Here is a 26025-nt window from a genome sequence, read left to right as displayed (position 1 = left end):
CCAAGCCAAGTGCTGCCAGTTCCCTACTAGCTTCCCTTTCTTTGGAAACAGAAAAACCTGTAGAGTCACAGTGAGCACAACTGGCAAAAGTTTTACGGTGTATGAAATGTTTGAGGAAAGGGGTGAAGTGCTCTTGCGGTTGAGCCAGGACTGCAAAGAGGAGCTGGGTGGGTAAAGGTAAAGGTAAAGGTACCCCTGCCCGTACGGGCCAGTCTTGCCAGACTCTGGGGTTGTGCGCCCATCTCACTCAAGAGGCCGGGGGCCAGCGCTGTCCGGAGACACTTCCGGGTCACGTGGCCAGCGTGACATCGCTGCTCTGGCCAGAACCAGAGCCAGAGCCGCACACGGAAACGCCATTTACCTTCCCGCTAGTAAGCGGTCCCTATTTATCTACTTGCACTTAGGGGTGCTTTCGAAGGGACGCTGGGTGGGTAGCCGTGACCTAATCCCTCAGCCTGACCCACCTCACGATTGTTCTGAGAATAAAATGGTAGAGGTGCATGGGGAGAACCTTGTATGTCACTCTGAGCTCTTTGAAAAAAACCCCAAGATTAAAATGTAATAATACAAAGAGAACTGAAGCCTTGTTGGAGTCGGAGTGTTGGAGCCACTTCAAACATTACAGTGTTAGGTGTATGCCTAAGATGCTTCCATTGTCCATCTAAAAATGTAAAGTGTGAGCAAGAAATGCATGTGCTATGTATTATGCAGGTACACTCGGGCAGGGGTCTCCGTAGCTTGTGTGTGTGTACACAAACACACACACAGTAGCAATCCTGGCATTTGTAGCTGTCCAAAATGGCTTTTGAACTGTAAGACGGATGGAGCACCGATTCTTGCCACCGGCATTGAGAAAAGAGGAATTGTGCTAGAAAGGCTGTACAATTCCCTTAAATTTATATTCTAACTTTCATCTGTTGTGGAACCCAGTAGAGTGTACTTGCAGTTCCCAGATGGTCATTCATCCATACACTGACCAGACCTACTTGGTTTCAGCAAAGTAATCTTTTGTTTTTCTTTTAGGATTTTATTAAGTAAACAAGTTCAAATGCTGACATAACATACCTGCAAGGTGGTAATATTCGGTGCCTTCACATGATGCCCCAAGAATGTCCCCAGGCCAGCTTTAAACTAACTAGTCTAAGCTCTTTCCCACCCAGATAGTTCTTTCTCTTAATTGTTTTAAGTATGGTCTCTGAGAAATAATAACATGTAATAGGTCCCTTTTATGCAAATAAACAAGTGCCTAGGCATGTTTATCATATGCACACTGCCCCTTGGTTATAGATGGCCAACCACAGCACTATCCCTTGCTGATACTGTCCAATAGGTCAGGTGTGGTCCACATAAAACCAGCTTGCTGTAGTTTAACCCCTGCTCAGTCATGCCTTTTACCTCTCAGCACTAGTGGTGAGTTACTGGGCAAGCCAAGTTAATAGCTAACAGGCTGAGCAACTGTGGCCTGGAAGGGCCAAAGGTGGAAGTTCAGATGCATATGGCCAGTGAAGGGTGTAAATAAAAGAAGGGGAGGAATTGGAGATATATTCAGTTGCTAGGTCACTTTCCAGCACAAAGGAAAAAGACAGACATCATGAACAAAGTCAACAGGGCTTCTAAAAGCATCCTTCCCCATGCTCGTAAAGGGCCAAAATTTCCTCCCTGGCTCCTGATCTGCTTGTTGGCCTTGCAGGTGAGTTGTTTGGAGTGGGCGGGCGTAGCACAACACCCAAGAGGAAACATATCCCTCAAAAAGGGTGTCGCAAGGCTCTGTGTTGTGTTTGCTGCAATGCAGACAAACATTGCAACTCTGGAGAATTGCAAAAAGTGAGGAGCATCTTGTGAAAAAAAGAGCAGTGATGAACCAGTGGTCATCTCTGATGCAATATATGCAGGAATGTGATTCCAGGGTTTGGGCTGTTTTTCATTAAATCCTGACCTGCAGATACTAGGTGAAGTTTGGAACTGCCGATGGGGCAGAAATTGGTGTTAGCGACTGTACTTTGATGTGGGTCTCATTAAAGAAAGTGGCAATGTATGAGTGGCAGCAAAGCCAGCATCTGAAGCTTTGGGAGTGACTGAGACACACTATTGGGCTTAAGTGTGTTGTGCCATCTTCTAGGGAAGGGTGAAGGTGCTCACAAGGCCATGGCTCAGACCAACTTGTTGTTCCTTCCTAGCATCTCCTGGTCCAGGTATCTTTTCTCTGCATCTTTCACTTTTTCTTCATCGCCACCCTCCCCGGCAAGATGCTGAATGGTACTCCATGTTGGAATGAACTTCTAGCATGCAATCTTTTTGCCTGTGGCATAGCCACAGCCTTTCAGTGTGGATTGGGAACCAGGTAAGCTGGCTCTAGGCAACCCTTGACCTATTGGAATCCCACAGCCTTGCTGCCTTCTTGGTTGGGGAGTTGGGTGTGGCCTTCTATTACTAGAAGTCTAAGCAGGGACTAGTATTCTGGAAAATGCCTAGTTCTACACAGCTTCTAGTTAGCAGCTCCTTCCCTTAGGCTTTGTCCATTCCTTGTAGCAGGATCTCCCCTTTGTCTTCCCTGCAGGTTGCCGCTGGTTCAGGCTCCATCTTTTGAGTTCCTTATCCCAGCCATGATACAGACCCAACATGTGGCTCCCATTCTCCAGTCAAATGGAAATAGTGAGTTATAGGCAAAAGTACCCAGTCCTCTTCCAAATACTCAGCCACCAGCACAGGACACTGCAATCACAGGGCAAGGATGGCAAGGTTTCCAAATGCCATCTCTTTTGAGGAGTTTTGGATCCAGCAAGAATGGTAACCAGCCATCGGTGGCTGCTGTTTTGTTGCACAGTGAATACTCACGTCTTAGTGCTGAATCCTATGTTCCAAAAATAAGCACAACCATCTCTTGTTTGATTGGGCAGACTTAGGTGTGTAATTTGCCTTTCTGGATCAGAACAATTGCTGTCAAGTCCAGCCTGTCCAACAGTAGTCGATCACATGCTTCTTGAAAAGCTCACAAGCTATTCTCTGTTGCTTTTTTGTCATTAGCTTTTGACAATTAAAGGTGTACTGCCTCAGATCTTATAGATTTAATTTCACTGTCATGCTTAGCGGTCATTGACAAGTCCATGCTTCCACAGATTTAGAAGCCTCTCCCCATGTCAGTGTGGCCACCACCACATCATTTAGCCATGAACCTTGTATATTACATGAAGTACTTCCTTTTGTCTGTTGGTGACCAGTATTGTGTGAAAGAAATTTCTCTACATATCCTCTCCAGTTCTTTTACAATTCTTTGCCATGTTCTCCCTCAGTTGTCTGTCTTTCTAAATGGGAAAAACACCTTTCAGTCTCATCCCCTTGTATACAGTAGGTAGTCAAAGGGATGCAATTGTCAGTGTTTGACGCCAGTGACTGGTTTCAGCCCTTTATCCTTGTTTTCCTCCACTACATATTCCTCGAGAATCCTTGCTTATCCCTCACATCAGCATTCCATTCAGAAGCAATGACTTCTGCAGATCAGTTTTTAAAAATATGAAATCTGCTTAACACTAATTTGAATTCTGGGATCTTCCTCTTCTCCTCATTGTGTTCTTCATTTCACTGTATTCCCAACTCATTTATCTGTCCCTGCTTCCCTTTCAGGCACTGAGGCCCCTGACATATGTGCTGGGCCAGATTGTGAAAACTCAAGAAACTGGGACCAGTTACTCCATGAGGTTGGCAGCTTTGATTGGTTAAACCCAATACGGAGAGGCTGGCATCAGTGGTGGTGGGGTTGGGGTTAGACACCAGGAAGACAGAGTCTCTTGGATCCCTTTGGACATAAGATACCAGCTTGGTGGGTGTACCAAAGTCATGGCAGCACATGGCATGTTCTGTTGCCACCATGAAGGATGGAAAGTAATTCACCACCATGCTGCTGGACTCTGCTCTCAATTGCTTTGGGGTGTCTCCCAATCCTACCATAGCTGTCCCACCAGCTCTGCCTGTGCCTCTCACACCACCTTGCCTGCATGAAGAAAAATATCCCCGAGGAAGCATGTACTGTAATGGAGGCCTATAGTAACAGGGCTGGGGGACCTGTTTCAACCTGGGGGACACATGCCCTTATGGGTGGGGTGGTCACATGCTAGTGGTCAGTGAAGTCAGAGGCAAAAGTGGATAGAGGAACAAATGCAAATTTTACCTTTGTAAGGCAGCTGGTTTCTACACACTCACACAACCCTCTCTTGTCCATCAAGGCAAGCAAGAGGCATTGTGAGAATTTGTTTATTTTTACATTTAACACCTGCCCGCCCACTTTCCTCCAAGGAACTTAAGGGAATGTACATTTTTTCCCTCCCCCTTTTATCTCCTGTGAGGTAAGTTAGACTGTAAATGGCCCAAGGTCACCCAGTAAGCTTAATGACTGAGTGGGAATTCGAACCCTGGTGCTGGGCCTAGTCGATCACTCTAACCACTTTTCAGCCCGACAAGAACACTCCAGGAAAGGGTAAAGGACCAATGAGGGGTGTCACCTGAGGAGAGGGATGGTGTGTGGTGTGGCAAGAGTCCCGAGCATCAGATAGAGATACTTGGAGGCCCACATCTGGCCCCCAGTCCTAAAATTCCACATCCCTGTTTTGTAACTTGACCCTGTTCTGCCTGTTTTTCCCCTTCCAGGTTTCAGGTGCAGTGCTGATTTCTGCTCTGGTGCAGGTGGCATTGGGGATGTCAGGTGCCTGTGGGTGGATTACCCATCGCTGCGGACCCATGGTTCTGGCCCCAAGCCTTTCTGTCATTGGACTTTCAGCATACAGACCTGCTGCTCTTCTCTGCTCTGAAAACTGGGGAGTCGCCCTGCTGTAAGTTCAGATTGCTGACTGCTAGCTCTCTTCAAAAGACCAGCCAGCTCCAGTAACTGTGCTTCATGCCCTCTCAAAAGGAGGTTGTGAAGGGAATGAATGAGGCATATTGGGCTGGAATTGAAATTCAGACAGTCACCAACTTTCTCACACTAAAACTGCCAGATTCAAATTCAAATCTAAGCCAAAAGTCTTAAATCCCACAAAACCTAAGGTTCAAACCAGAGACATGTCAGCTGAAGGGGGTGGAGGAAAGGTGACTTTCCTATCTTCTCCTTTCACTCCCCACCCCATTCAGGAGCCATTCCCCAATGATAAAAAGTATAGGGTTTCAAAAGTTGAGGTCCTCCTTATGGGATAAGGTCACATCCATTCCATAAAGCACCATAAGAATCCTGTGAAGTGCATTTTACCCTGCACAGATATACTGCTCCCAACACCTTTAACAGACTACAGTTCCCAGGAGTCCCTGGGGGAAGCAATGTGCTTTAAGTGTCTGGTGCGGGTGTGACTCGAGCTGTGTAGAATGTTTGAGATTCTGGAGTAATTTGTTTAATATTTTTTTCTGCTCTAACATTAGTGCTGGGATGAGAATCCCAGAAAACACTGTTCATTCCCAGAGTTTTCCCAACAATATTTATTTTATTTATTTATTACATTTATATACCACCTTTTTCTCCAAGCTACTCAAGGTGGTGTACATGGTTATTTTCTCCTCACAAAAACCCTGTGAGGTAGGTTAGGCTAAAAGATGGTGGCTGGTCCAAGGTCACCCAGTGAACTTCATGGGTGAATAGGGATTCTAACCCTGGGCTCCCCGGTCATAGTCCCTGTTAGCTAGGGATGATGGGAGTTGTAGTCCCAAAACAGCTGGAGGGCCGAGTTTGGGGATGCCTGCATTAGGGACTGGAAATAGAATATTGGGTAGTATTGGGGAAAGGAGTAGCTACTCAACTGAGAAACCTCTTGGAGCCGAGCTGTTATCATGGCAGCTCTTGGGATTTACATATTCTCTGTGTTAGGACCAAGCAACCTATATTCCTAGGGCAGTGCTTTGCTGAATATCACTCATGATCTCTTTTTAGGCTTGTGTTGCTGTGCGTTTTGCTATCCCAGCACCTGGCTTCCTGTCGACTGCCCATTTGCCAGTGGAGCCAAGCAAGAGGGCTCACTATAAAATCGGGCAGCCCAGCCCTGCACTTTTTTTCGGTATGAATTAATGAACTAACGGTACAGCCAAACTTGGCTCCCTTCTCCGCTTTCCTCTTCCCCTGTTATCTCCCACTCCCCAAATCTTCAATATTTCTAAAGCCCTGAGCTGAGAAATATGGCACAGCTTAATCCTGTGTCCTTTGGCATTATGCAGATGGATCCAGGGACAGCAAGAGGGGCAGATAGGCAAATTCTCACTTTCAGTCTTGCATTCCTATAGATTCTGCTGCCCTTCTCTGGGATCTGGCTTGTCTGTGGGATGCTGAGACCTGTTCCAACCTCTTGGGATGTGTTGCATCCTTCCACACCCCACTTAACCCTCACCAATAGCACCCTGCAGTCCCCATGGCTCAAGCTGCCTTACCCAGGTAATAAATGGCTTAACCATACTTTGCCCTTTCATTGGCTTAATGACTGGACTTCACTTCTCGTCTTTTCTATCTCTTTGTCCCGCAGGTGCACAGGGCTGGCCAGTACTTAGTACCCGTGCCATTGGCATTGGTGCTGCTATGGGTGTTACCGCAAGCGTGAATTCTGTGGGCTGCTATCTGCTGTGCAGCAAGTCCTTATGGGATCCACCCCCACCACAGCATTTGTGCAACAGAGGGCTCTGTACTGAGGGCCTTGGCACCCTCCTGGCAGCTGTGCTGGGCAGTGTATCTGGAACTGCATCCAGCATGCCCAATGCTTGTGCCGGCAGACTGACCCAGGTAAGAGCATGGGTCGAGATCATGGATTCCTTTATGCAGGTTCAGAGTAGGCACTGAGATGTCCCATGGATCACTCTCCTCCAACAATTGGTACATGAGCTCCTGTTTCAGAGATTGCCTTAAGTCTTGCCTTTCCCCATTAACTCAGTCTGATGCTGAGTCAGAGGCAACTGGTCCTTCTACCCCAGTATTGTTTTCTCTGGCTGGTAGTGGCAGCAGTCCTTCTAAAGGTCTTGTTGTTCAAGCCTTGTTGTTAACATATAAAACCCTGAACAACGTTATACACGTGCAATATTAATTATCTGGAGAAATTCCATTTGTACCACACACTACAGCAGAGATTTCCAAACTGTGTGTCGCAACACATTAGTATTGGCTGGAAAGGGAGTGGGCTGCCCACTGGTTTCCTAGAAAAACTGAATTACTGTGTCACAAAATTATGCATGTCTAAAAAGTGTGTCACCAACATGAAAAGTTTGGAAAGCTCTGCCCTACAGAATGCGTGGTGAAGTAAGACAGGGAGACCTACAGTAAGTGGAACCAGAACCAATGATGGGAAGTGACAACTACCATATTTTCCCGTGTATAAGACTATATTTCCCCCCAAATTTTTTAAGTTTAAAATTGGGGGGGGGGGTCATCTTATAGACAGAATGTTTAAAATACTTATTTCTTAATTCTGGGGTCAAAAAATAGGGGTCGTCTTATACATAGGGGTGTCTTATAGACGGAAAAATACGGTAATTATTGTTTTGTCTCCATCTTGCTCCCTGTTGAGTTCTGCAAGAGGCACAGACTAGGGAGGGGGAGGGGGCAGATGGTGCCACCCCCTAGGCTGGTTGTAAGAAAGGAGGAGGAGGAGGGTTGGCTAAGGGCAGATTGAGTTTGGTGGGGCAGTGCCCCAAGTGGACCAGCCTCCACTGCACATACAGAAGCCAACTGGATGGACGATTGACTCTTACTTCAACCCTGGGGATAGGATAGCATCTTAGAGGACCCAGGACAGGCTGTGAGATAATAGGAGGGGGAAAGGTTACCATGTGAATGTCTTCCCACAGAGACTGCAGTATGAAGAATAGTCTTTTCTCATCTATAGGTTTTCCTCCTGTTTTCTTCCATCCACCACAGTTCCCCACCCTGCCCACTAGTCATCCTGTAGAATGCAGAATGCTCTGTGGGGTTCCATGCCTGGAGAGACCTGAGGTCATGGGTTTTCAAGGTTCCAGTCTCATGCCCTGTTTCCTACATTCAGGCTCCCTCATGCCGTGCAGTGTGGATCAGTGCGTTGGCATGTGTACTGTTGGGACTGTCTCCTCGGCTCATGGGAATTCTTACCACCATCCCTCTGGCAATTCATGGTAATAAATGCTTCCTTTCCTTTCCTTATACCTCCGTGCCACCTAGCCAGCCCACCCTCTCCCTGTTTGGGGCATCTCTCACTGCTGCCTTCTTTATAATGTATGTTGGAACAACCATTATCTTCCACTACTATGTAAGGCATTGGCTACCCTAGACATAGATGAGGGTCCTATGCTCTTTCCATGGTGACGTAATTTTAAATGAGTTTAAGTTCTCAGTCAAGGCTATCCTTGTAAATGATCTTTTATAATCCTAAAGGGTGCCATTGCCAGCCAACAAATTCTATAACCTAGAGCCAGCCTTGAAAGACCTACATTGGCTCCCAGTACGTTTCCGAGCACAATTCAAAGTGTTGGTCTGACCTTTAAAGCCCTAAACGGCCTCGGTCCAGTATACCTGAAGGAGCGTCTCCACCCCCATCGTTCTACCCAGACACTGAGGTCCAGCACCGAGGGCCTTCTGGCGGTTCCCTCACTGCAAGAAGCCAAGTTACAGGGAACCAGGCAGAGGGCCTTCTCGGTAGTGGCGCCCTCCCTGTGGAACGCCCTCCCACCAGATGTCAAAGAGAACAACAACTACCAGACTTTTAGAAGACATCTGAAGGCAGCCCTATTTAGGGAAGCTTTTAATGTTTGATGTATCACAGTATTTTAATATTCTTTTGGAAGCCGCCCAGAGTGGCTGGGGAAACCCAGCCAGATGGGCGGGGTATAAATAATAAATTATTATTATATTATTATAGTGTGGGTGCACTTCCTGACTAGGTTACCAGTTATGCATTGCCAAAAAGGACAGCAATTTTCATAAGATGATGATGATGATGATGATGATGATGTTGTTGATGATGATGTGTGCGTGTGTGTACAAATTTAGAAATAATAGCTATAATTTCAATTTAAAAACCCTGCATCTTACCAGAGTGGGGGAGATACCAGGTGATGCTGTTTATGGGCAAATTGAAGGCTCCTGCTCTATTCTTATGGTTACTCATATTTAAGTCCCTCTCCATTCTTTGCCCTTTCCCTTTTCCAAAGTCAGTTCAGCTACTTTGTTCTGCTTCTTTCTCCCTTGTTATCCTCAGGAGGAGTGCTGTGTGTGACATACAGCATGGCTGTGGGCACCGGTGTCTCTTACTTCCAGTACACAAACATTGACTCGGGCAGGAACATCTTCATTGTGGGCTTCACTATGTTCATGGGTCTGCTGGTTCCGAAGTGGCTCTTCACGGCACCAGGGTCCCTGGCCACAGCTACAGGTGCCAAGAGGGGGGCAGGGGCTGGCATGATCAGAGCTGTGGTGAGAAGAAAAGCTTGAGACTGCCTTCTGCAGGAAATTCAGAACCATAACAGGACCCTCAAGTTGTGTCCCTGTCTTGCAAAAAGCAGCTAGATCGGGGGGGGGGGGGCATTTTAAAAGTTTACACAAACATTTAAATTTCCAAAGCTATCTGGACATTTTTGCACTTTGTGGAGTGTGCCCTTTTGGTTCTTTGCATCCCATATTTATTGATTATCTAAAACTGATTAATGAAATGATAATAATAATAATAATAATAATAATCTTATTAGTTGTACATCAATGTTACACTGCACATTATTTCATTTTAAGCCAAATATTTTTATTTGCATGATATGTAGGAAGTACTTAGAATCATAAAGAGGAAGGACTATGTCAGACTCTCCAAGTGTCCCTATTTTCCTCCTCACATGTTGAGCTTCTCTAGTAGACTGGGGGTGAACAATATGCTCGATTACTCATTTCCTCGCAAGGTGAGGTAAGCCTGGCAGGACATCTTACTCTATTTAATCTCTTCGTGCATTGATTAGACTTAAGCATGATGGTTATCCCACACTTTCAGCATTTGGGTGGAAGCCTTTTTGCCACAGAAAATTATTTCTGACCCATTCTAGTTACAATGAATAACCATCTGAGGTTCTGTTGGATCAACTTAGGGATGTTGAATGCAAGGTACCACATTATGGCATTTCTAAGATAACTGTGATGCTCTCTCTGCAGGTTGTGTCCCTGTAGACCTCTTCCTCCTTTCTCTGTTGATGGTTCCTGCCTTTATAACTGGATTCCTATCCTTTTTCTTAGAGAACACAGTTTCCGGTAAGGAGGAAGTCACCAGTTACTTTGTTTTGATACTTTTACTGTTATCCCTCTCTCAGTGCTCAACTCCAGATGAGTGTCTGCACTGGGTCTTTTAATTAGTTGTATGGTATTATTATAGAATAATCACTGCAGATAAGAATTGGTAGTGTCTATGTTTGCTGACATGCTGACCATAGATACCACTTAGACCTGGGAAACCTTAAGAGATGGCAGCTGTTATGGTGGGAATTCTTTAAACATGGCCTGATTTGTAGCAGCAGTTGTTACTACGGTGACTGTAAGCATTTTGGCACAGGAACATACCAACCTAAAACATTTCAGTCTCAAAATTGTTTTCTTACAACATCCTAGTGATATATGGGGGCATTACGTTGTTTCATTCCCTCACCAGATAAAGTATGCTTATCTAAAGAGTGGAACAAGGCCTTCTTGATTGTGATGCCCCCAACTATGGAACTCTCACCCACTAGAGTTTAGATTGTTTATTTATTTTCTTTTATGTTTTTATTCCTTTCATTTTTCATTAAATTTACAAATGGGGAAAAAATAACAGCCATGAATAAGAATGGTTAGATTGGGAAATATGCCGCATTTGTTCCATTAGACCTTTGATATATTTTAATTCCTTCCTGCTCACATTTTGGTATTATTGCCTTGTTTTACTGCTGTCTGGTTTGATAGTTTAAAACAATCTACTTTAAATAAATTACATAATTTTGCAGACTGTGTTGGGGAGACCCTTTTGGGGGCTGAGAGGTGGTATGTACATAATGAATAAAGAATTATGGTGGTTGGACAGAGATACTAAATGGATGCAATCCATATTCCACAATACATAGTTCTTCTAAGTTGTCCTGTCATTGTTATTATCAAGGCACCCTGCAAGAGCGTGGGCTGCTCAACTACTCATCAGCAAGCAAATCAGAGGTCAGAGAGAATTCCCTGCAGCAATGCAGAAACGGCTCTGCACAAAGAAATCAGCTGCCTCTAGTCCTACAAAAGCATCCAACACCTTCATGGCGTAAGGGCTTTCCTTTCTGTTTCCTCTGTCCCTTGGGGGACAACAAAGTGGAGATTGTGAACACTTACCCCCTGGAAGAATTGCGGCATTCAGAAGAGCAAACCACAGATCTGCTGCTGAAACCAGAAACAGTGGTGCTGGAGTCAGAACTGGAGCTGGAGACAGTGCCAAGAGCCCAACATTCCACAAAGGAATTTGGAGAATCATAAATATGGCAGACCAACAGCTAATGAGATGACCTCTCTATGCTGATCTCTAAACAGAAACATTATTCAAGGAGAGGTACTTGAAAATCCATCAGAGGAGTCTGGTTTCAGACAAATATGGAAACGAATCTGGAGACCATGCATGCTTCTACAAGTCTAAAATGGTTTCTGTAGCATCACCTTTGGGATTTATTTTCTATACCTTTGTGACAACTTGCATTAAGACTTCCAATTTAATGTCACTGCGTGTGGGAATGAAACTATCCCATAGCAGCATGCAAGAACTAGGCCTGCATTACTGTAGCATGCCCCAGGGAAGCTAGAGTAGAGGATGAACATATTTTCTGTACTTCTGCCCTTTTGTTTTTAAATGTATTACCAACTCAATTCCAAGTGAATAACTTGCCTAACACACTTTATAACCCAGGGCTACAGTTTCCTGTTGGGTACTGTATATTTCTTAGTTTAATAAAGTGGGACTCTCCTCCTTTCATAGGAGGGAGGGAGGGAGCTGTCGTGAATCCCTCAAGGAGGCTACCATTCTTTAGCTGACCATGACCCGCTTTCTGTGTCAAGGAGATAATAGACCTTTGGTGTCTCCCTCTTCCAGAAGTATAGAGATGCACTGCCAGGGGTGGCATGATCTGTTTTGCCACTTAAGGTGAAACAGGAAGTACTGCCCCACCCTGCCACCTGTCCCGTCACCTTTGCCACTTTTGCAGAAGCAACTCTGCAACATCTTCTGCAGTTTTAAAAATCATTGAGATATTGCCAGAAATTGGCACCAGTGCTGGTGCTGCTTCTTTGCTGACCCGATGAACTTAGCCAGGATTTTTGTTGAGGGAGGCAGGAGTTTTTAAGGGGGGCAGAACTAACATGATTGGTCAGTTATTGTCTTACTTGATTGGGGGGGGGAGCTGCCTCCTGTCCTCCCTCGGCTATGCCCATGGCTGGGGGTGGAGACAGTTGGGCAAGCAGGGCACTGTCTTAGGAGCTTCTGCTGCCTAAGATGGCAGCCTCAGCACTCCTCCTCCCCCGCAATGGCTGGGTCGGCCCTCTGCTACACATAAGCAACCTGAGGATGTGTGCATGTAAAGATTCTCACTAGTCACACCTTTAGAAAATATTACGTGCACTCCAGTTCTCTGGGCAGTGAGGGCCACCGTGTATAGTTGGGTTTTGTTTCCCTTGAATGAGGTAACTGGCAGCTCATTGGCATTTTGTGACATGTGGTTTAATCACACATATACCCAGATTTGGTAAAGATGAAGCTGAACTCTAACAGCTGCCCCACATTAATTGAGTAGTTGGATTTCTGAGGAATTTGTGAGCATAATGAAACCCTTAGAGGGATCCTACCGCACTTTGTTCTTTTTTCAGTCTCATTTGGATATGAATAAAAAAAATTGCACTCCTTTCCTGTTCACAAAGTTAATTTTAGTACCACATTCTATAACTGGGAATGGGGATGGTGCTCAGAAGATAACCTATTTTCCCAAAACCAGAAAATCATGTGGTCTACCACCAGGCTTCCTTGATCTGTGGTAAGGTAGCAAAGGGAGATAAAACACTGGCTTGGTAAGAAACACCTTCAGCTGAAACATCAAAGGCTTGAATGAATAAAGTTAATAAATGCAAGCAAAGAATTAGAGGGCAGAGCAGTACTACACAACAGGTTCTCCATGTCACATATACACCAGTTTTGTAGGAGGTGCTCCATTAGGGTTGGCATATTTCAAAAAGTGAAAATCCGGACAGAAAAGTTGAGTATTTTTTTGCAAAATCTCCACCCAAAATTGTGGGGGTTTTTTAGGTGTTTATAAAAAATTGCTGAAAAAAAACCACAGCTTCCGATATGGACTGCCATACGCCTGGGTTTCCCCAGACGTTTCAAGTGCTTTTTGAAAATTCTGCCTGGACGCCATCTTAGAAGGATGAATCCCGGCAATGTCTGGGAAATTCCGGATGCATTGGCAGCCCTATGCTCCATTGACATAACCAGGGCTTTTTGTCAGCTGGAATTCACCAAAACCCACTTCCGGTACCTCTCAGGTGGGCAACATTGCCATTACAAGAGAACAAGGTTCATGGTGAGTTCCAACACATCTTTTTCTAGAAAAACAGCACTGGACATAACCATCATTCTGTTGACTTAGTTCCTGCTCCACTAGCAGAGAGTGGCATTTAAACTGCTTCCAAAGGCCACTCAGCTAGCATAACTGGAGTAAAAGGTTGACCCTAAGATATATGCAACACCATAGAAGATAACAGGGTGGGCATATTTTGAAGAGCAAAAGAGAGAATGCTATGATAGCCATTCAAATCAAATAAATGCAATTTGTCTCTAATTTTCCCCTGGAAAAAGAGGATGTATCCTGCAAAAAGAGGACACATGGCAACCCTAACAGAGGCATCATATGAAATACCAATCTCCTACTATGTAAAGCAACCCCATTGGCAACATCATTTAGAAGGGCAGTGAAAACTTAAATTTTGCTAGGTGTTTTAAGAATCACCTGTTAGTTTTATTGTTGTTTTTCAGATAACGTAGTTGACTGTTGTTTTTGTTTTGCTGTATGTCATTTTGGGAACATCTTATTGAAAGGCAGTCTATTCATGGGGTTCAACCTGTTTTGAGGGAGCAGTTCTCTCTCAAGGACCAAACTTATGGTTGTCACAAGAGGTGGAAGTGGACTCTTAAGCCTCAGCTCGCCTTTTACTAACTTAAGCTGATATTTTAACCCTACCAGACAGGGATAGCCAGGCTTCAGTTGCTCATAGGTTTCACACCTCTCAAACAGCAATGTAGGCTGCAGTTCTAGCCTCACTTTTACCTGCAAGCCCTACTGAATTCAATAGGATTGAGTCAACATGTAAACTATTTGTTTTTTTCTTTTGTATTTTTTTACAATCAAGCGCTGTGTTATTTTTACGAAATAAATAAATAAATAAATAAATAAATAGACAGACAGACACAATTAAGATAGAATAAATAGGTAGACACTGTTAGGATCGCAAGGTTAGATTGTAAGCACCCTGAGGCAGGGAGCTTTTCGTTTTCGTTTGGACACTCTTTTGAAACGCCATGTTCCCTGAAAGTGGCAAATATAATAATAATCATCTGTCAATTGTGTTATTTATATTCACATGATAAACAGCACTGCGTTTTATATTGCCACGGATATTTGGCTCTTGAAGCTTCGCTCTGTTTTTACTGCGATACTTCAGGAGCGGATGTCGCGCGCGCACCCACACGATGGAAACTCCCCCGCTTTCAACGGTCGCCGACGGATTTAACGATTAAATAGGTGGGAAACTGCTTCTGAGGAACAGCAGCCACAGGAGAGTTTCCGGCGCCGTCTGAATCTCCTCCCCCTTCCTCGGCGCGGCCTCACTTTCCTTGCTGTGGGAGCCGAAGGTCACGGTAAGGCGGGAAGTAAATGGAGACAGAAAATATAATAAGGTTTTCCCTCAGCTTGTTTTCTACCGCTGCCCCAGTTACTTGAGGGATGAAAGACGGGAATTCCCGTCTTGGCCTAATTCCGGCCGGCGGCAGGCAGGCATCTCCATGACTACATCATCCGGCATGCCTTTAGAGACGAGAATGGCACGCTGGGAATTGTAGTTTACATGTGCTGTACTGGTCTGCGAGGCTATGTCGTGTTTATGTGTTTATAGCTATGTGGGACGAGGGTTGGGCTTGGAAAGGAGCTTAGAATTTTGAAGCGCCAAAGGCGGCCCTTTCTCTCCCGGGCCGAGCAAAACTGGATGTGGGAGTGGAGTCGGAGCGGCAGGGCTGTTGTTGCTAAATACCTTTGGGTCCCGCCCCTATTTTGCCTTTGCGGGAGAACCCACCCCGATTTTCAGTTCAGTGGGATTTAGTCAGGGTTGGTTCCAAGGTGTAGCGCTGGGCTTTCCTCAGAACATTTCTCTCCTCCAAAGCTTCCAGTCACAGTATGTTAAGGTATTTCGTAGCCCGGATTCAATTATTACTCCCCTGATTCAGGTTGGAATCCTTACCCGCGGAAAATTCCGAGGAAGACCCCAGAATTTTGAGGCTCTGGAAGGAGGATACCAAATGGGACAATGCTTTCTCTTTTTGTATACATAGGGTATTAAGCAACAAGCCTATTAGTAAATCAACAAACACACTCCTTTTTTCCTTGTATGCTTTAAAATGTTTAATAACAGGATGCTTGCAGCTTGAGCCTCTTCAGATTTATGCAGAAGTAAGAAAGAGGTTTTGAGCCACCCCTCTGCCCTCTCAAGACAAGTACAGTCATCATAACTACAACCTTATACAATTATTTGGGACTAATTGATGAGTCACTCCTGAAGAACTAGATGCAGGAAGAGGGGAGCGAAAGGGCAGCAAAGCACTGACTTCACTCTCAGTTTTCTCCCATGTAAGAAAAGCCCTGCTGGCAAAAGAATATTGGTTTATAGTTTTTAAGGAAATAGAGGGAATGACAAGACAGACCATAGATATCACCCCAAAGCTTGCCTTACTGAATATATATATTGGATATTAGACGAAAAAGTCAAGAACTTAAAGGACATTTGTTGATGGCAGCTTTTTAAATAGTGGCCAGGTGTTTGTGAAGCCTGAAGGGAGCCATGATGTACAATTGGCTTGGAAAAGTTTGGTAAATGGGACTTTGTCAAAAACCTGGCTTACAAACTGAAGCAGGTTAAAGGTCAAAACTGGATAGATGTATGCCAGTGTGGTATAATTCCATCACCTATATGAACAAGAAAGAAGAACAGAAAGCCACTGAAACAGTATGGGAAGCCTGCAAACAGGATTTGAGTGCAACAGCATTCCTTCCACTTGTGATTCCCAGCAACCAGTATTCAAAGGCATACTGCCTGTGACCGTGGAAGTAGTATATAGCCATAATGGTTGCTAGCAATGGATAGTCTTATCCTCCACAAATTTGTCTGATCCCCTTTAAAACGACTGGTGACTATCACTACATCTTGTGGTAGCAAATTCTATAATTCATCTATGAACTGTGTGAAAAAGTACTTCCTTTTCCCCATCCTCAACTTTTCCAACACCATCCAGCAACACTTTAATCCCCCTCATCTCAGGAGAGTAACTGTAAGCAGAAAGGCTGCCACATTCTTCACCTAGTACCCCTCCTCACCTTGGGCAGCAGAGGACCCAGGCGCATCACTGCCCCGTTTGCCTAAGTTAGTTAAAGAAAGTGTTGGTTCTTCTATTCTGTTATCTCCTCTTGTTAATTTTTTGTGCAAAATGTCAACAACAGATAAACAAAATGCCTTTTCTGCTTTCCCAGTGGCATTATAAGAAGGGAGAAGTAGCTTACAATCCACCTGAGAAGAAAGAGAGAGAGAGGAAAAGAAACTCTTCCACATTTGGCTGCTGTGGTGTAGGTGGGTACACACCTGGAATTCTTTTCATAGCAAATCACTCCTGGTTCATATGCTCTTTTTCCAGCCATCCAGCATGTTCTCCTGCCAGTGCTGCACTGTCGGAAGCAGTATGCCTCTGAATACTCGTATTTTGAAATCACAGGTTGGGGAATGCTGTTGTGTTCAGGCTTTGCTTGGAGGTTCCCATGCATCTGGTTGGCCACTATGAGGACAGAATGCTGGACTAGATGGCTTTGGCCTGATCTAGCAGTCTGTTCTTATGATTGAGGTTCCTCTGCCACACTAGGAATGTTACATATGCCAGCTGATGAAGGGCCAAACTTGATCTTATGTGGGAGTTCCATGACTCAGATGTCCCTCATTTTTTTCTTTCTTAAAAAATGAGGATTAGGCATCACAGAAGGGCTTCAATTTGTTTACCATGTAGAAATAATGTGATTAAGTGTATAAAAGTGTATTTCATTACTGTTATAGGATGGAGAGCACTGAGGACCCAGAAAACAGACTCCTCCTGCAGCCCTGGACTTCAGTCTGCTTTGATGAGTCCACAAAACTGATGATTAAGGTTTGGTTTGGAGATGCTGGCTATGCCTTGCTCCTTTCTGACCTCAGCAGTATGTGGTACGAAAAGGTAGATACTGAGGTGATACAACAGAGATCAAAGGTAAGTAAAGAATTAGGGTTGTGAAATGTGCACATGGTATATCCACCTCAGCAGCTACTCTATCAGCTCAGGCTTAAAAGAAACCTTAACAAGGCAATTCTGCACAGACAATACATTCTTGTTTGTCACTAGCCCTGTTTTGTAAATGTTCTGCATTCTTACACTGCGACTGCTATCCTATCAGTAGGCACAGCCTCCAAATCAGTAGAAGCCTTCACTAAAACTAAAAAGAATCTCAAAGTGGCATAGAGGGCTCATCCACACTTCTGTTTGTCTCGCGATTTCTAGTCGTGGGCCTGAGAGGTTCTTTTTATTTGTCCCACCGCTTTCCGTGGGAGAACCTGTTGTTTACTTCTGAATTGGAACAAACATCAATTGGATTTTATGTGAGTTAACTTTCATTCCAGGGGAAAGTGGCAGGACAAAAAAAGAACCTCTTGGACCCATGACTGGAAATCACAGGACTAATACTGTAGGTGAAATCATGGGACAAAAGGTAGTGCAGATGAGCCCAGAGTGTGACTGGGGATTTTGTGTGGAATCATCACTTCTCGGAAATTTTATTTTTCATCTAACATTGCATTTATATTCCACCTTATCTCCAAGGAGCTCAAAGTGATGTTTATGGTTCTTTCTATTCCCATTTTATCTACAAAACAACCCTATTATGTAGGTTGGGCTGAAAGAGAGTGACTGGCCCAAGGTTATCCAATGAGCTTTATGACTGAGTGTTAATTTGAACCTTAATCTTCTGGATTCTAGTTCAATACTCTTAAAGACTTCACCACAACCCATATCCAGTAGGTGTCTGTTAGCACTCATACTTCCATATTCCAAGTTGCCAATGAGTAGAGTAGAGTTTTCTCAGGTACAGGTTATTGTACATTGAATGCTTAGAAGATGCAATATCCTTGCAACAAGGGAAAGTGCTGCAGCTCAGTGGCAAAGCATGCAGAAGCTGCCAGGTTCAATCCCCAATGTCTCCCTGTAGAGATGGGAATATTACCTATCTGAAAACCTGGAGGACTGCTTCCAGTCAGTGTACACAATACTGAGTAACTGGACCCAATGGTCTAACTCAATAGAAGGCAGCTTCCTAGGTTCCTGACAAAACTATTAGGAAAGATGTGTAGTCTGTACAAAAGCAATTTTTGCAATATTAGGTATTCCGCTTTTATTATGTATTTTTTAAAAAATGTTCTTACTCATTCCATATCTCCAGAGATGGAGCACAATAGAAATAAACAGGAAACAAATAAGCCTCAGATGCACACATATTTTGCAGAAATGCCTTTAGCGTGGTTTCTGGGATCTTCTGGACAGCAGGTGTGTGCACACACCTTTCAATGTTATCCACTGGCAGGGTGGGGGTGGGGAAGAGGGAGGAGATAGTGGGGAAACTCCTGCCCAGTCTTCTGTGGGCATTAGTAATTTTGCCCCCATCTCTTTTTTAAAAAAATATAACTTTATTGAATAATACAGTCTCATTGTATTTTTTGAAATCTCACCCAGGAGCTAAATAAGCGTTTGACAGCTCATGTATCCTCCTTCCTGAGCCGCCTGCGCAGTCTGATATGTCCCCTTCTGGAAGGAGAAAAGAGCAGTTCTACCATCTTCTCCTGCCAGCTCAGCTCCAGCACACTGACTCTTCGTGTGAAGAGTGAGCTCTCAGGGCTACCCTTCTACTGGGATTTCCGTTGTTCAGCAGCACCTGTTAAGATGGTGAGTTGGCTCTTGGATTGAGAAGGAAGGTCAGTGCTTCAGTGGAGTACTTCTTGGTTTCTGGATCTTCCAGGGAAGGGATAAAGATATTTGAGTGACGATAAGAAACTCAGATATGTTTGCCTAGATCTAAGAGGATGTGCAAATGACCAGCAAATGGATTAATGGAATAATTCTTAGCTATTAGCTGAGATGTTCTGAGGATATAGCTTCCCCTTCATAGTCATGGTTTTGGTTTCAGCCCTGCTTATCAGTTAATTGGCAAATGCTCTGGATCTGCTTGTTATTAAAGTGTAGGATTGTGTACAGTGGTACCTTGGGTTACAGACACTTCAGGTTACAGATGCTTCAGGTTACAGAATAAGGTTAAGAACAGTTTCAGGTTAAGAATGGACCTCCAGAACGAATTAAATTCTTAACCTGAGATATCACTGTACTTGCATCAGCCATCACCTGCCAAAAAGCAGATCCTTGTAGAAGAGTGTGAGACCTAATACAATGTGAGAATTGGAGCCAATTTCTTGAACACCTTAATGCAGGGGTAGCCAATGTGGTGCCCTCCAGATGTTGTTGGGCTCAACTCCCATCAGCCCAGGTCAGCATGGCCAATGGCCAGAGATGATGGGAATTGTAGGCCAGTAAATATCTGGAGGACACCATGTTGGCTACCCATGCCTCACTTAAGGTGTTATGCTGGTGACACTACCACCAAGCATTTAAATGGTAAAACATTAACAAATGAGTCCATAATGAATATTTGGCTGAAAGTGGCCCCAGGTTTGAAAATATTAGACTACTGTTTTTTAGGCTGCCTGGAAACTAGAAAATTGCATTCTGTTTTTTTAATGTTTGCTTTAGTGTCTCTGGATGGCATCTCATCCTATGCCATCCTCTGCTCAGTTGCAGAGCGCTGCCTCCCTGCTCTGTATGTTTTGTCTGTCTGTTTACATAATACTACTTAGGATGTGGAAGCAGATGTCGTCTTAGGACCAGCTTTGCTCAGATAAATGCCTAAATGCTCTGCTCTCATATAGTTTTTAGCTGACTGGTTACAGTTTTGCCATGTGTGCACCAGGGGGCACTGCTTACCCAGGTAACATTCTCTTCTGACTGGCCTAGAGATACAGAATTTAGTTGTGTTATTTCACTTGAGATTTGTTATTACTTGCATCTCAGAGAGCATGAGAGACATACTTTTTTAAAAAGTAAAATAACAGACAGCTGTATAGAACCTAAACACCTTTTTGAGATAATGTAGCTTTCTAGGCTGGTGCTATTTCAGAAGAGCACTAGCACTTGGGAGTTAATAGCTATTTTATCTATTGCTTATGCATCATTCTGCATCTCTTGTCAGCTGTCAAGTGTTTGATGGACCTTGCACTTTTAGATATTCTGCTGAGTTATGCTACTGGGTTACTAACTCAAGTATTTGTTTTTTCACTTTTATGCTGTGAAATGTAACAGCTCTGCCTGGGGAAAGCTGCCTGGGCAGGTTGATTGAGTTCCCCTATGTGGCATATCTCTTCTTTCTTCCCTGTCTGGCAGGCATTGGTCCCTAAATGTTAGAATCAGTTGAGCACTGAGTGATCCAGGGCTGCCCAGCTGCATGCCATAGCTCTTCCACATCTAATTTTAGCTTTTTCACCACTTACTTTATGTCTCGGATGGTGTATGCAACCAGTATTTTGGCTGACAGTTGAGGTTGTTCTTGTTTCCCAAGGTGGGCGGATTTTCTTTTATTCCAATTAAAACAGAGCAAATTAGGACTTTTACGGGAGCAAGCATATTGTTCCAAAGTCCATATTCCATGATGGCAAGTACAGCTCAAGAATCCATAGAGTATTTCAGACCTTGATGCCATAATGCTTTGGGGGTAAATATTTATTCTGCACCTTGATTTTAACATCTCTCTTTTCAGCTACAGTGTGAAATATATGTTTCATGCGCCTTGCTTTTTCTCATGCAGCTTTCTGGGAGGTGCTGGAACAGCAGAGACTAGGGGCTCATACAGACTTGCGCTTGCCCCATGCCTAAAAAGCATAGGTTCAGGTAGTTTTCTGCTTGTCCCAAGCTTTCTAGTCATGGATCCAAACAGTTTTGCCCTTGTCCTACTGCTTTCTCCCGGAAAATCCTTTCTTTTGCAGTAAATCAGAGTAAACATCATCCAGAGAAAACTTGAAAGACATTTGCTCTGATTCAGCAGTAAACATCAGATTCACTCAGGGGGAAAGTGACAGGGCACAGGCAAGTCTGGATGAGCTCTAGGTCTGAATTGCACCTTTCTCACTCAAAAGTCCAGCATGAGCTTTTATTTTTAAATGACCAGGTTGAAAACCTTGTTGCAGAGCCCTCTTGTGGCAAACAATAAAAAAGGCAGAGAACTCTGCTACTGTAGTCTGAGGACCATTATTGATCATGGCAGTGTCCCAAATAGAGTTTATGGCACATGGCAGAGCTTTTCCTTCTCATTTGCAAATATACACTTGCTGGTTCTTACAGTGTCCCTCTCTGAAGGGGATGGAGCGGAAGATAGTGTGTGGCTTCATTGGCACTTTTGTCATCCCTGTGCTTGGTTTAAATGACCATGGCTGGCACCAGGCCCTTTACTCTCATTGCTGCTTGTTGACCCTTGCCCTTCTTTTCTGTGCCCTATGACAGGTGTTCCACCACCTTGTGCAGCCCCTGATGGCGATGAGCTTGGTGTTGCAGAGTCAAGTGCAGGAGCTGGCATCTTTGTTGCTCCGAAAGGATGCCGAGATCGAAGACTACCGGGAGAGTGGGGCTACTCTCAGTCGAGGTAAGGAGGGAGGGTGCTGCCTGCACTCTGCTCCACTTTGGGACACAAGCTTTCTTCCTTCCTTCCTTCCTTCCTTCCTTCCTTCCTTCCTTCCTTCCTCATGGCTGGCACCGAGCATGCTGTCTTTGGCCATTAGCCATCCTGACCTGGATTTCACACACAGCTGCTCCAGACTATTAACCAGAAGCTTTGGGGTCAGTGCCCTGAAGGTGGAAAGAGCTGGACACTGACCAGTAGCTGAAATGCTTGGGGACTAGCCAAAGGGCTCTTTCCTTTCCTTTGAGCATCTGGCTGCAACCCAGGAGGCTGGGGCCAGTGCCAGCTTGTAAAGGAGCTTGAGTGGAGTCAGGCTGTTCTTTCTGCTCTGTAGAAGCTCTGCAAGCATTTGGCGCAAATGGGGGCTCCCCGAATCAAAGATCGGAAGGGACCACAAAGGGTCATCTAGTCCAACCCCCTATAATGCAGGAATCTCAACTAAAGCATCCAACCTTTGCTTAAAAAACCTCCAATGAAGGAGAGTCTACAACCTCCCAAGGGAGTCTGTTCCACTATCAAACAGCTCTTACCATCAGTTCTTGATGTTTAGTTGGAATATCCTTTCTTGTAACTTGAAGCCATTGGTTCATGTCCTACCCTCCAGAGCAGGAGAAAACAATCTTGCTCCATCTTCTATGTAGCAGTCCTTAAGATATTTGAAGATAGCTATCATATCTCTTCTCAGTCTCCCCTTTTCCAAGATAAACATACGCAGCTCCTTCAACCATTCCTCATAAGGCTTGGTTCTTCTTACCCCCTGCAAAGTTGCAGATAAGCCTACAGGTGTTCTGTTTCAGATACTTTTGGGGGTAGGGAGGGATTCCATTGCTGGCTGTTAAACCCCAGAGAATGGAAAGATTCAGATTAGCCAGGCAGGGATTGGGTTGTGCCAGTGATGTGTGTTCAAGGTTTAGTATGTACTCTGGGACAGCAGAGGAGGCCTTGTGTTGCCCTGCTCTTCCTCTGTACAACCATGTAGTGTGATTGATTATCATATAATCTCAAGTGTCCCCTTTTCCCCACCCCACTTAGTAATTGCTGGGGAAAGTGGATCGGAACTTCTAATTTGGTATGGCTTGTTCTTTGCACAGTCTCTTTGAGCAGATGCCAACCACTGTTCTCACTGATTGCTTATACAGCTTGCAGATATCTGCCACTTGTGAAATGGGCCTTCACAATTATTCTTATTCTTATTAATTGAACGCATTACACAAAAAGGTATTCAAGTGATGTACAACATATATAAGAGCATAGGGTTTTATTCAACTGTGCTAAGAAGTAGTTCTGTCTGGACAAGAATTTCTGCTTGCACAATAGAACTTCCCTCCCTTCCCCCTGTGTGCCTCAAAATCTGTTCTTGGGGTTCCCAACCCTCTGTATCAGATCTGGGGAAAACAGGAGGGGAAGGGGCAAGTCCCATTGCGCTAGCAGTAATCCTTGCATTACAGACAAATGAGTAGAATACCAAGCATAGGAAAAACACATTATAATAAAACACATTTACACAAAGCCACATACAAATCATAAAAAAATATACAAAACAGCCACCAGTAACGGCATCTGCAAGTTTTGGCAGCACAGCTAACAGCAGACAACATTTTAGTCCATCAAAAACCACTGCTTCAATCTGAGACCATCCAGTGCTATAAGGGAGAAGAAATGGCAAGTTACCTTGGAAACCTAGGACAAGAATAAGGCTCTCTGTAGGTCATACATTACCAGGGTTACACCTTCCTGGCCAAGTTGCCATCTCTGGGTATCTGCTTGAACCTCATTTTGAACAGGGAAAGTTGGTCTTAGATTCCAATTTCCATTTTTAATTATCAGGTAGTGCAAGATCTTACATCATTGGCTCAAAGAACAAGGGGTCTGACATGGTTCCTATATATGTGCATGTACACATGCACGCAGCTGTTCTTTCGTGCATTTATTTAGCTAGAGGTGGTATTTTGCACAGTTGGATCTTTTACAAAGACTGAACTCCATACATGTGACTTGTCATACCCCACTTCTATATTAGTCTAAAATGACAGGCTGAGTTGGGCCAGGGATTTCCTGAGGCACAGAGAACCGGAGATATGTTCTGTCCCCACAGGGGAGAGCTCTGTGTTCTCAGAGCTAGGAAATAGGATGTAACACAGATGTGTTACATTTGTCCTCAGTTGCCCTAGATAGACCACTGACCTCAGGCCGCTTCCTGGGAGCGAGGTGTAAAGCGCTCTCTTCTTGGAGGTTTACTAGTCATTACCTATGTAGCATGGTCCTCTTATTCACCCTTTTCATTTTTCTTCACACCAACCCTGTGAGGTAGGTTGTCCCTATTAGCAGAGGAGTGGGCTGAGAGAAAATTTTCCAGACTCCCTTGTGGAGTCTTTGTTTGAACTGGGGTTTGAACTTCAGTCTCTTGGGTTTAACACTATGCATCAGGCCATACATATTACATCATGTTGACATAGTTAGATGCAGTTGTACCCAGGTATATACCAGTTGAATCACTCAGTGCCTAGCTGTGGGCTTGACACAGGAAAAGGGTGTTGACTAATCTTTGTGTGTTCTCAGGTGGGAATGGGATAAGATTGCTTGAGTTATCTTTCAATAGGTGATATATAGCTATTTCCAAGGTAACGTAGCATCTGAAGAATAAAGAGAGCTTGTATACCTGGCCAGATTGGAGCACCACTCACTCTTCTATTGTTGGTACTTCTCTTGCAGAACGTTTAAAGACAGAACCTTTCAATGAAGAATCTTTCCTACAGACATTTGAGACTAAGGTACAAGAATCTTCATGTTTTCATTAAGTTATTGTATAGGATAAATTGCTTCTCCTAATTAATTTGGTAAATGGTAGTATTGTAGGCAGTAGTGACATGTACTCAGAGCTTCTGGTTGTGGTGGTCTGCCAGTGGGATATTTTGGTTCTCCAATTCTTCACTGGTTTCCTTCTCCCCTTGCCTCTGGTTGGTTCTTCTTCTCCCTGCAAAGTTATACTAATAGGCATCAAGAACTGCAGCTATACATGCATGAGCATGACTGTGCCATGTAGGTGTGCTTTGGTTTTGGTTAACTGTAGGCAGGTATGATTAGTTTAGCATAGGTTTGTGTAATGTTGTCTTTCCAATCTGTTGTACAGTCATGTTATGAAAAGCCAGAGTAAATGAGCCATTGTTGTGTTGTGCTAGGTTAAGCTGCAGTTAGCATAATGTGTGATTGTGTCACGGAGCTTGGATTAATATGGAATCTAAGTGAGAATTTATTTAGGGCATATCTCTCCTGCAAATGTAAAACTGATTTATTAGACATACTGTGTCTCAGGGAATCCCAGGGACTGTAATTTTATGAGATAAAGCTAGGGATCTCTATTGGAAATCCCTCTGACCTCACCAGTTACCATTCCCAATAATCTCTGGGGGCAAACTGTGGCACTTAGTTTGTACTATACATTTGGACAAAGTGATGGCATCTGTACATTTGTCAAGTAATTTTTTACGCCCTTCCCACCAGTGCTAGCACTGAAGCTTTCCATTTCCCCTATGCAAGCAAATCCCATTTACCCTTATTAGCTTTTCTGCTGTTCTTGATAAAGCAGGTGTTAAGACTGTTTTCCAGCAGTCAGAGTTGAGAATCCTGAACATTCCTTATTGCTTTTATGGAGTGTACCCCTTTCCAACCCCATTCTTCCCATTTTGCCATTTTTCTTCTGGGCAGTAACTACTCCCCTCCCCCTTGCCATCTTATCTCCATGTTGGTTGGCTTTCTGCCTCTTCCATTTACTAGTTAAAATAAGCAGCAAATGAAGTCCTATGCTAATGCCAACATTTGTAGAGTGCTATGCATTTAGTGGTGTCTGAAGTGGTTGGCTCTTGCTCTTAGGCCATCTTGGCCCATGTGGATTGTCTACATTTTGTGTGTATCATTATCTGCTGATACCCAACCACCAGGGTATTGATGTTAGTGTTTATG

General features: G+C 44.2%; 2 protein-coding genes across 4 annotated transcripts in view; both read left to right on the top strand.

Moving 5' to 3' along the window:
• The first annotated feature begins 428 nt into the window (after positions 1 to 428).
• Positions 429 to 12860, top strand: SLC23A3 (solute carrier family 23 member 3). 2 transcript variants are annotated; one of them, XM_083742779.1, is made up of 12 exons: positions 429 to 1690; positions 2178 to 2341; positions 2558 to 2652; positions 3622 to 3695; positions 4642 to 4823; positions 5909 to 6032; positions 6256 to 6403; positions 6492 to 6745; positions 7998 to 8103; positions 9186 to 9359; positions 10121 to 10216; positions 11094 to 12860. In XM_083742779.1, the coding sequence occupies exons 1-12, from the start codon at positions 1592 to 1594 to the stop codon at positions 11447 to 11449; spliced, it is 1872 nt and encodes a 623-aa protein (XP_083598905.1). In that variant the 5' UTR covers positions 429 to 1591; the 3' UTR covers positions 11450 to 12860. The 2 variants fall into 2 exon arrangements, with proteins under 2 accessions (XP_083598905.1, XP_083598906.1); XM_083742780.1 differs by lacking the exon at positions 2178 to 2341 and having other exon boundaries at positions 1616 to 1690.
• Positions 12861 to 14428: 1568 nt separating this feature from the next.
• NHEJ1 (non-homologous end joining factor 1) overlaps positions 14429 to 26025 on the top strand; it is a 119377-nt gene continuing 107780 nt past the window's right edge. The window contains exons 1-6 of one of the 2 annotated variants that reach the window (XM_083750860.1): positions 14430 to 14870; positions 16750 to 16846; positions 17321 to 17510; positions 19023 to 19232; positions 21891 to 22029; positions 24778 to 24836. In XM_083750860.1, coding sequence (XP_083606986.1) covers positions 17322 to 17510; positions 19023 to 19232; positions 21891 to 22029; positions 24778 to 24836 — 597 coding nt within the window. In that variant the 5' untranslated portion in view covers positions 14430 to 14870; positions 16750 to 16846; position 17321. Of the gene's footprint in view, positions 14871 to 16749; positions 16847 to 17320; positions 17511 to 19022; positions 19233 to 21890; positions 22030 to 24777; positions 24837 to 26025 lie in introns of both variants that reach the window. The other variant, XM_083750861.1, reaches the window with a different exon arrangement.

This window comes from Podarcis gaigeae (genome assembly GCF_964106915.1).
Source record: "Podarcis gaigeae genome assembly, chromosome: 1".
NCBI classification, from domain to species: Eukaryota; Metazoa; Chordata; class Lepidosauria; order Squamata; family Lacertidae; genus Podarcis; species Podarcis gaigeae.
This window is presented reverse-complemented; position numbering and strand designations above follow the sequence as displayed.

Bases quoted from the DNA above. Each gene is read 5' to 3' on its own strand.
- SLC23A3 (XM_083742779.1), top strand. From the start codon at position 1,592: ATGAACAAAGTCAACAGGGCTTCTAAAAGCATCCTTCCCCATGCTCGT. The intron at 1,691-2,177 runs GTGAGTTGTTTG...GTTCCTTCCTAG, and splicing joins TCTGCTTGTTGGCCTTGCAG to CATCTCCTGGTCCAGGTATC. The intron at 2,342-2,557 runs GTAAGCTGGCTC...TCTTCCCTGCAG, and splicing joins CAGTGTGGATTGGGAACCAG to GTTGCCGCTGGTTCAGGCTC.